The following is a 10,260-nucleotide window of genomic DNA, read 5'->3' as shown; positions in this document are numbered from 1 at the left end:
TCTCCTTGCAGCTATATCAAATAGCCGTGGAGAGTTCCTGCTCAATGGAGATTTTGTGGTCAGCATGTTCAAAAGGGAAATCAAAGTAGAAAATGCCATCATCGACTACAGTGGCTCTGACCATGCTATCGAGAGGATCAACTGCACTGATCGCATCGAAGAGGAAATCATTGTCCAGGTTAATTGTCTTTGTCTGCCATGCAAAAGTTACAAAGCTAGACTGTTTTAGAAACAGTGTCATGAATAAACTGAAAAGATAGCTTGTAGGATATTTTGAGTGTCTTGCTTCTATGAATTTGTCCTCCAAAGGTTGTTACTTTTACTTTGGACAATCCATGAAGAGAAAAACCCATAATTTAACTGTAGTATAATGCATATATCATTGTCCACAGATGCTGTCTGTGGGAAACCTTTACAACCCTGATGTCAGGTACTCCTTTAACATCCCCATAGAGGATAGACCTCAGCAGTTCTTCTGGGACACTTATGGGCCCTGGCAGGAGTGCAGTCGTCTGTGCCAAGGTGAGGGGGAGGCACACGGGGTTGGCAGGGTGAGATGATGGGAGTGTTCAGTGATAAATGGTGTGGTGAAACTAAAGATGAGATTGAACCGAAGGTGAAGACATGGGAACCACTGAGCCGAAGGCACACTGTAGGGGAAAGTGGATTGTTTAGTTAAACCTGACAGGCTCTTGCTAGACATGTACTGTAGATTTGGAACAAGTTCAGTGTCATAGTATGCTATGGCAGATGTTTTTTCTTTGGCATGACTGTGTTTATGTTGGAGTGTGTGGGTGTGCAAAGGCAGATTGCAGGTAAACTTGAAAATCTGTTATGTGTAGCTACTCCAACACTTTGTGTGAGAATCTCCCTCCACTTTTTGCCACTGTTTGCTTGAACAAGCAACAGTAAATTTCAAAGAGTGAGATCACACAGCAGGATAAATAGCTAACATGTAATTCCTTTTGATGCTTGGATTTATACAGCTTTTCTGCCAGTCTGAGACACTCAAAGAACTCATAGCACTGAGATGAAAAATGTATTAACATTGAGCTATTGATCATCTATTTCTTGGAGCCACATGAGGTTAAATCTTTCTCCTCTACTGTGCAGTGGGTGCACTGTGATTCACTGCAAGTATTTCAACAGCCAAGGTGAAGTTCACACACATTGCTGTTGGTATTCACTGTGCTCCCGTGTTAATCTTTTGTATATTGTACATGAGCACCTGTTGTGCAGACTCAAAATAACTACTCACAGAATCTTACTGAAACTGAGGTCAGGCAGTGAACGTGGAATTTATTTTGTGTCATGAAACCCAAGATTGCAGCTCTGGTCATGAATTTCTGCATAGTCCCCCTGAAAAATTCTTATCATACAGCAGCATACAAAATGGGAGCAGAATCTTTTTTTTTTAATAAATACATGTAAAAGTGTAGGTAACAAAAATATACTGTTGTGAGTGCAATGTTTAATTAATTTAGTTTGATATATATATCGCCTTCACCCGATTGCCGGCCGGGATTGGCTCCCCCCCCCGACCTGCTATTCAAACTTGACATTGTGTCTTCATAGGGGAGCGCAAGAGGAAGATTCTCTGTAGCAGAGAGTCAGACAGGGTGGTGGTGTCAGACCAGAGGTGTCATGGTACAGCCAGACCTGCCATCGTCACTGAGCCCTGCAACACTGAATGTGAACTTAGGTTTGTATTGCCAGTTTAAGAAACCTTTATGCCTATATGAGCCAATCAGTAAGTCTCTCTTCACTCCCATTGCCATGACGCAGGTGGCATGTGGCCCGTAAGAGTGAGTGCTCAGCCCAGTGCGGCCTGGGATATCGTACCCTGGAAATATACTGTGCCAAAATCAGCCATAGAGATGGCAAAACCCAAAAGGTTGATGACCGCTACTGCAGTGATCAGCACAAACCTGATGATAAGGAAGGTTGCCATGGAGACTGCAATCAGGGTGGCTGGGAGTACTCACCTTGGTCAGAGGTAAGATTGTTGCAGGAAGCCTGGGGTTTGAGTGTGAGCATAATAATTTAGATATTTGGCCAAGTTTCTCACAGGTTGTGTATAGAGTATGTATTTACACTCACTGATGTTCAAACTTCTGCAGTGCTCCAAGAGCTGCGGTGGGGGCACCCATCGTCGAGGGGCAGTGTGTCGAACGGCAGCTGAGGCTGGCAGTGATGAGAGTAAATGCAGTCAAAGTGACAAGCTGATCGTACAGGCATGCAATGAATTCCTCTGTCCACAATGGAAAACTGGCGACTGGTCTGAGGTCAGTTTAGTTCTTATTGGATTCTCTATTGTATACACTTTGCCCTTAGAGGAAGACCAGTCTACTGTCTACTGGTCACATGTCGTGATAGTAAAGAAGTGGATAGGCTGAGCAGATGATAGCGCACACAGTGAATATTAAACTGTATCTACTTTTATTTCCAGACATATAGAAAGAAAAATAACACTGACTAACACAGAAATAATGAATATGTCATCTTAAGTTTTTATTATGACTTATCATAGACTGTATATAAAGATGGATGACAGCTACCACACGTCGACTGGTTGCAGTATAGGTCATAAACCCCACCCCCTCCATGCATACGCCAAACTAAACATTCAAGGTCAAAATCTGAATTGTTTTCCCCAGACGTGAATTCTGTCATTTTGTTAGATTAACATGCTGAGTTATTTGATAAAAAGGGGTGTATTTCAGCTAATTGTCAGCTTTGACTGGCAGACTGATACTGTACCTCAACACCACTTCTGGTTGAATCTGGTTGCAAAACACATCACAAAAGCAAGATGGCCACCTCCATATTAGCACATATGAAGAGTGGCAGAAAGTGGTGATGTGTTGTCCACCTTTATAGACAGTGTGCATATACAGTCCTACATTCTTCTGTGAGAAGGACTTCCCAGTATTGATAGAGCTTGTTTTACTCAGGGTAAAGAGAAAAAAGACTCTTATCAATACTGTAACACTGTAGTTTTATGCCAGCAGTGGGTCAAATGCAAAATCCCACTGTTGACTGTGCATATCTCAGTTTTGATTACTTCCCTCCCTCCTCTACAGTGAGTGTTGGGAAATTGGTGATTGTAGGGTAAGAGTGTATTTAATTGCTGTACAGTTTACATATTGTAGAGAAAATGGGATTACAAAGCTTTAGACTGCATTCCAGGAATATTTCCCATGTGGTATTGCAAATACAAATGAATCTACACTGTACTGTATACATACTGTATGCACTGAACTTACATATAAATATTTTTGGTCCCTTAAAAGAACCTTTTGTTTTGAAACTGTGTTAGCAAATTCTGCTTTACACAATACAAAGTAGTCTGTAAACTTATCTGTCTCTTAAACCTGAAATATTTACCTTTCAGTGCCATGCGACATGTGGGAAAAGCTACAGGCGGCGTCAGATGTGGTGTCAGTTTGGTGAGGATCGTCTAGATGATCACTTTTGTGGCTCACCTAAACCAGAGTCAGTGCAGACATGCCAGCAACAGGAGTGTGCTTCTTGGCAGGTCGGACCTTGGGGACAGGTGAGCCACCCACATGTTAACAGTAATGTATACAGTAAAACGCTATTCTATTGTTCAAAGGCTGCCAAAAAGATCAACAAGATGGTGTTGCACATAAAGGGCTAGTGTTCAGGCAGTGGTCCGTCTGATTGACAGAAGTTGAATAACAAATTTATATTCCAGAACACTTGACTCAGCAGATCACTCAGATCGGAAAATAAAGTGGCCTTCTCATTTAGAAGGCCATTCTGGATATTTTACACCACAGCAACTGCTGTCCTAGATACTGTTCATAATATAGAAGTTTACCCATTTGAAGGAAAGCAACAGTGTGGCTTATGTTTACAAATGCTGTTGCTTCTCTCTCTCCTTGTCTGTTTAGACACAACACATCCCGCAAAAATAAATATCCAAAAGCTATGGATGAGCTGGGTAGTTGTGTTCTTTGACACAGCTTCATCTAAGGTTATACATGCAGTACATAGCACATCAGAGGATGTATTTGAAGCTGTTTAATGAAGCGTGGTCAAATGGTAGTTGAAGTTGCCACCAGACGCATTTAACCTTGTTTCACTGGAGCCAGTGAGGCAGAAGAGACTGACTTAGCTAGAGTGGAAAAGGGGCAAGAGCAATATATATGAGCTAGGGTTCTTCTGTTACTTGATCTTTAAGATTCTTGTCTGCTTGAAATTCAGGTCTCTGAATGTTTGTAAGGGGAATGGAGGGGTAAAAGAGGCTTTTTTATTTACTCAGCCTTGTTTTAGAGTGCTTTGTTTGTGTGTGGGGTTTGCTTTGTTGGCTCTGTTTTATGATTGCCTTCCTTGCCTTCCTCTTTGGCTTACTGTGACTGTTGCTATTCCCCCGTCATTCCTTTTTTTCCCCACTTTGAACCCAGTGCACTACCTCATGTGGGCCAGGATACCAGATGCGAGCTGTGAAGTGTGTGGTTGGTTCTTATGGTGCTGTCATGGATGACACTGAATGTAACGCTGCCACCCGACCCACCAACACCCAGGTGAGGAGAGCATTAGCTTCCTTCCTTTTGTGCATCTCTTGTCTGTTTCTTTAATATCTTTTCTCCCCACTCCCCACAACCTATTTATCCCTTTCCCGTTATGAGAGCAGCAGTTGTTCCATGGCTGAGCCTCAGCTGATTCATATTGTAAAGGAGGAACAGAAGCATCCACATTCATGCACACTAACACTCAAAAAAAGACACAGATGAATGCATACAGTATATTCCATTTCCACCTTGACTCACTAAAGGTATGTTGCTTGATCTTCAGGGAAAGAACAAAGGAAAGGTTATATTGGCCTTACAGTCCTGACATAGATACACTCAGATTCTATTCAAGCTCAAATTGTGCAGGATGGCCTTAGACCTTAGTGACTTTAGTGTTATTCTTCAGAATATGCTCATTTTCATTATGTACAGTAAGAAACACTTGTTAAGTTAACCCTCAACAGGGAGTTCCAAGGAGCGGTGGTTGAGCTCTTCCCCTATGAAATGGGACAACCCTTTAAGACCTCTATGCGTCATCAGTTGTTAATGACGACAGTTAGGTAAACAGACGCAATGAGTTATTGTCGGAAATTTTCAATCACATAATGTTGTCTTCAGCTGTGGTGATTTTTCTTCTGTGGTCTTTAAGCATCTGTTTGTGATTTCCAAGAGAAAATAACAAAACTGGAAGGATAGAAATAAGTTTCTGACACCAGGGAATGTTGGTGGATTTGTTTGATGTGTGTAGCACTGACTGCAGATACGTTTTGTTGTAGTTAGCCTCATACCACTCGGTTTTGAGTCTGCCTCTGAAAACCCTGTGTTTGAAGGGCTACAGTATGCAGCCCTACCACTTCACCCTACCCCTCCATCCTAAAGAGAACTGGGACACCCCTACCACTACAGGTGAATGCACAAAACAGAAGGGTAGGGCTAAGTGGTATCGGCAAGGGGAAGAAATGGGACTCGGCCTTACTCAGGATTGCATGTATAATTGTTTGTGTTGTCCAAATCTGTTTATGCATGTTTGCTAGGTATTCCACACAACTACAACAAGGCACAACAAGACAAAGATACCTCTTTTGAACTGACAGAGTTTTGTTTGGTAGGTGTGGCGCATAAACCCATTTCAGAGGGCTGAGCATGCAAACTCAGGATGAAGCCCCCTGTAGTTGCAGTGGTTCTTAATTCCTGTGCCTGGGCTGACAAAGCCAGTGGCCCCGAAACAGTCATCCCACTTCATTGTGATTCTAAGTGGCAGAGGGTGGAATACAGAGCCTGCTCAGAGGCTGTGTGACCTGATTAACGGCCTTATTCCTAGTGACTGGGAGTCAGATGGCACCACAGAGCATTGGGGGGCAGGGGAGGGAAAGGGTGGAAGGTGACAGACAAGGGGTTGAATTAGTGGGTGGAGTTTATAGACATGCCAGCATGGGCATTGCAGCCCTGAATATCACTCCACTATGACCTGTTATGACAGGGATCAGGGTTTTATGCTGAGTGGCTTACCTCCATAATCCAAAGTTTGAATTGATGGGGCGGAGCCTGTTAGTGTTGTTTTAGTAAGGTGGGGGAAGGGTTGATAAGAAACACAACTAATCTCAAATAAAGAGCTAAAGGAATATAATTTAATAACTGTCCTATGTCAGATGAGCTGTCTCTGATATCAATGGTATTCTGTGGTCAGGGGCAGATGTTGTCACAGTATATTCATTTCGTTAATCACTGCATGAATGTATACACAGTATGTCTGCTCCCTTTTACAGGACTGTGAACTGGCCCAGTGTCCCAGCAGCCATCCTGTTCCCCCAGGGACCAAAGTCCCCTCCAACCAGGACTCCACAACTCAGTGGCGGTTTGGTTCCTGGACCCCGGTTGGTTGTCATGTCATATCTTCAGTCCATTTGCCTTTTTGTTGGTTCCCAGCTTGTTGACATTTCACCTCTGCACAACAGTGTAGTGCTAGCTGTGGCAAAGGGACAAGGGAGCGCTATGTGAGTTGCCGCGACAGCCAGAGTGGTGTGGCAGAGGAGTCAGAATGTGCCCACATACCAAAACCCCCTGCCACAGAAGTGTGCACAGCAGAGGCCTGTGGACAGTGGAAAGTGCTGGAATGGACAGCGGTAAGAAAACGACCTGTCATCATCATGTATTCAGTTGCATCTGGCCCACCTGTCACACATTTGGAAGAGTTTTCCTATTGAATCAATAGGCATCAGATCTGCATCTATCATTATACTGACAACACTGTTGATCAACCTAAGTCGTGCGTCATCAGTACTAACAATCAGTTGATTTTCTTCCTGCAAGGTTTATGTATTTCAGCATAGATTATTTGCCACCTATTGTATGCTGACAGCGCACACTATGTACAGTAGATGTTTGTGTGAGCAGGGATGTGAAAGCAAAGAGGGCTTGAATGAGGCTAGAGACCGTGTGTGAGAGAGAGAGAGAGAGAGAGCACATGCAAGAGAGAGAGGAATTTGAGCAAGGCCTGTGGAGCTGGGATATGCAAGGGGCTCTGGTCTTATTTACAGATGTTTCTCATCAGTTGATACAGTACAGCCAGACTGCAGGCCTGGTCACCACACACACACACACACACACCCACGCATATATCACCAAGCCAAAGACACTCAATGACCCCCCAAAAAGGAAGTAGTTCATCCCAAGGCCAAAAGGGATTTCAGAGGCCTAGCCCAGCCACTCATGTTTGAACATCTGTCTTAGTGAGGACACTCATTGACATAATGCATTCCATAACCTTTTACCTTAACCACTGCAGCTAAATATTAATAATAATAATAATCACCTTTATTTGGCCAAGTATGTTACGCACACAACGAATTTGTTTCCGGTACAGAACCGAGGCAGCCATCTGCGGCACCAACTCAACCAATGGCTCTAACCATCAGGGGCAACTTGGGAGTTCAGTGTCTTGCCCAAGGATTTGATTGATTTGATTTGATTATTTTTTTAAACATGTAACAACAGTCAATATGTCAACACACATAATTCCACACATATCCACAAGTATATTATCAATTTGCTTATATCTAGTACATGCTTGAACAGAGTAGGAAGAAGTTAGACTTCGACGGACACTTCGACATGTGGACTACAGGCACGGTGATTCAAATCTTCAACCCTCCGGTTGGGAGATGACCGCTCTACCCACTGAATCACAGCCGCCCCCTAACCCAAACCCTTACCCTAATACCTAACACCAAACCTAATTCTACCCTTAACCCTAATTCCAAGTCTTAACCCTCAGACAGCCGCTCAAATGTGTGTCAGAAAGAAAAGGACTGCACAAAATGTCCTCACCTTCCCAAAATGTCTTCACTCTCATGGTCTAAAACTCAAACTGGTCCTCACAAGGTATAGCCATGCAAGTAGGTACATGTATACACACAACACCCTGGATTTACTATCTCCATGTAAAATTGCCTTCTCTGTCCTACAGTGACAAAACACTTCTATATGACAGATTTTAGTTATTGGCTCCAGCAGCTTCATCATATCAGAATCAGAATCAGCTTTATTGGCCAGGTGTGTCAGGACACACAAGGAATTTGACTCTGATACAGCGACCCTCAATGTGTATGTACATATCAACAAGCAAAGGAATGTGCATTAGGAAAAGAGATAAAAAAAATAAGACTAAAGTACTTATAAATAAAGACCTGTACATATACTGTATGTGTGCATCTATACATATATGTATATATTTATATACACACACACACACACAGTCTGGATTCAATGGATCTATATGTACAATGTATATTTGCAGGTACTGCCCAGACATACTCTCGTGGGTTAGGTGTTAATCAGAGCGATGGCCTGGGGGAAGAAACTGTCTTTGTGCCTTGTTGTCTTGGCGCACAGTGACCTGTAGCACCACCGAGAGGGGAGGAGTTCAAACTGATTGTGTCCAGGGTGTGAGGGGTCTACAGAAATCTTCTCCACCCTCCTTTTGACATCCTCCATGGAGGGCAGGCTTGCACCGATGATCTTTTCTGCAGTCCTGACTGTCCACTGGAGTCTGTACTTGTCCTGTTTGGTTGCTGAGCCAAACCAGACAGTGATGGAGGTGCAGAGAACAGACTGCGACTACACCACAGGACCAGCTGCTCAACCTCACACATCCCTGGGGGGCGCCTGTGCTTATTGTCCGGGTGCTGGATGTGGTTTTCCCCCTCCTCACCTGCTGCTTCTTGTCTGTCAGAAAGCTCGTAATCCACTGACAGGTGGGGGCAGGCACAGTGAGCTGAGTCAGTTTGGAGTGGAGGATGTCCGGGATGATGGTGTTGAATGCTGAGCTGAAGTCCACAAAGAGGGCCTGTGCATAGGTCCCTGGGGAGTCGAGGTGTTGCAGGATGTAATGCAATGCCAAGTTCACTGCATCGTCCACTGACCTGTTTGCCCGGTAGGCGAACTACAGGGACTCTAGCAGGGGTGTCCTTCAGGTGGGCCAACACCAGTCTTTCAAAGGACTTCATAACTACAAATGTCAGGGCGACAGGTCTGTATTCGATTAGTCCACTGATGGAGGGTTTCATGTATGCATTACTATACACAATATAATATACATTAATGTTTTGTAGGTAAAACCCTCTTACAGTATCTGTAGTTATATGATATCCATAACATAACAGTCCACAGCAGAGCAGTGTTAACCTGTGGACAGTGTAATCCCAGGTGATATATTAGAGCAGACAGTGCTAACCTATGCAAATGTTAGATCACTGTATGCAAGACAAAGTGAGCTCTACTGTGGAGGAACTGAGTGAGACACCACCAGTGTCTGAAGTATGCTCTGAGTTGATCATGAACCCTGGCAAGAATGTGACTTGTCATTGTTTTTGCCTGTAAAATTTCTGGGCAGTTTTTTAGAGCCCAGCTGAGTGCAGTTTCCACATTGGTGGTTTCAGGATTCCATCTGTATATAGTTAACATAGTTTTGTTGGTCGCCTCTGGTTTTGGCCTTAAGCCAGCCTTGGAGTGGGTTTTCAATCGAGTGTAAAGCAACTGGAAATAGGGGTGACACCTCTGTGTCTGAAGCAATGGGAAGCAGGTCACCAAATGGGGAGCTCACTGGTGAGCCCAAAGGCAAAGCGTCTGATTTTCTTTTGCCACCTGTGGTCAGAAATTTTAAATAGTGAATTAAAATGAGATCACATGCACAGGTCTGAAAAAATCTTTTGAATATCTGGTCTTTTTAATATATGGACAAAAAGAAAACAACTAGAATTGCCACTTCACACTTATATGCCTCTGCCATCCAGTCAAATTCATGGGTATGAGACAGGAGTGATGTCATTGACCTTGACCTTTGACCACCAAAATCTAAATCGTTCATCCTTGAGTCAAACTGGACATTTGTGCCAAAGTTGAAGAAATTTCCTCAAGGTGTTCCTGACACATCACGTTCACAAGAATCGTACAGGTGGACGGATAACCTGAAAACATAATGCTATTGCTGCATAAAAACATTAAAGGTGTTTTTCTTTTTTGTTTATACAGTATATGTATTTGCATGCATTAATCCTGGTGACTGATCCACTTTATCCCCTGTATATGTGTGTGTATTTTCAGTGCTCAGTAACCTGTGGCCAGGGGAAGGTAACACGGCAGGTACTGTGTGTCAACTTCAGTGACCAAGAAGTGAATGCTAGAGAATGCGACCCAGACGATCGTCCTACCACAGAGCAGGAAT

General features: G+C 43.5%; 1 protein-coding gene across 1 annotated transcript in view; it reads left to right on the top strand.

The window, feature by feature from the left end:
• The window catches only part of adamts9 (ADAM metallopeptidase with thrombospondin type 1 motif, 9), a gene marked incomplete at its 3' end in the record, with an annotated part of 42,024 nt that overhangs the window by 14,646 nt on the left and 17,118 nt on the right, over positions 1–10,260 (top strand). Inside the window, exons 17-26 of the mRNA XM_020593257.1 lie at positions 12–178; positions 393–522; positions 1,576–1,702; positions 1,786–1,996; positions 2,121–2,285; positions 3,395–3,556; positions 4,431–4,550; positions 6,305–6,412; positions 6,494–6,661; positions 10,140–10,260. The exon at positions 10,140–10,260 is cut by the window's right edge and continues 128 nt beyond it. Of these exons, the coding sequence (XP_020448913.1) occupies positions 12–178; positions 393–522; positions 1,576–1,702; positions 1,786–1,996; positions 2,121–2,285; positions 3,395–3,556; positions 4,431–4,550; positions 6,305–6,412; positions 6,494–6,661; positions 10,140–10,260 (1,479 nt within the window). The remainder of the gene's footprint in view (positions 1–11; positions 179–392; positions 523–1,575; positions 1,703–1,785; positions 1,997–2,120; positions 2,286–3,394; positions 3,557–4,430; positions 4,551–6,304; positions 6,413–6,493; positions 6,662–10,139) is intronic.

This window comes from Monopterus albus, unplaced genomic scaffold, assembly GCF_001952655.1.
Source record: "Monopterus albus unplaced genomic scaffold, M_albus_1.0 scaffold18.1, whole genome shotgun sequence".
Lineage (NCBI taxonomy): Eukaryota > Metazoa > Chordata > Actinopteri > Synbranchiformes > Synbranchidae > Monopterus > Monopterus albus.
The sequence above is the reverse complement of the archived record's forward strand: the minus strand, read 5'-3'. Positions and strand labels throughout refer to the sequence as shown.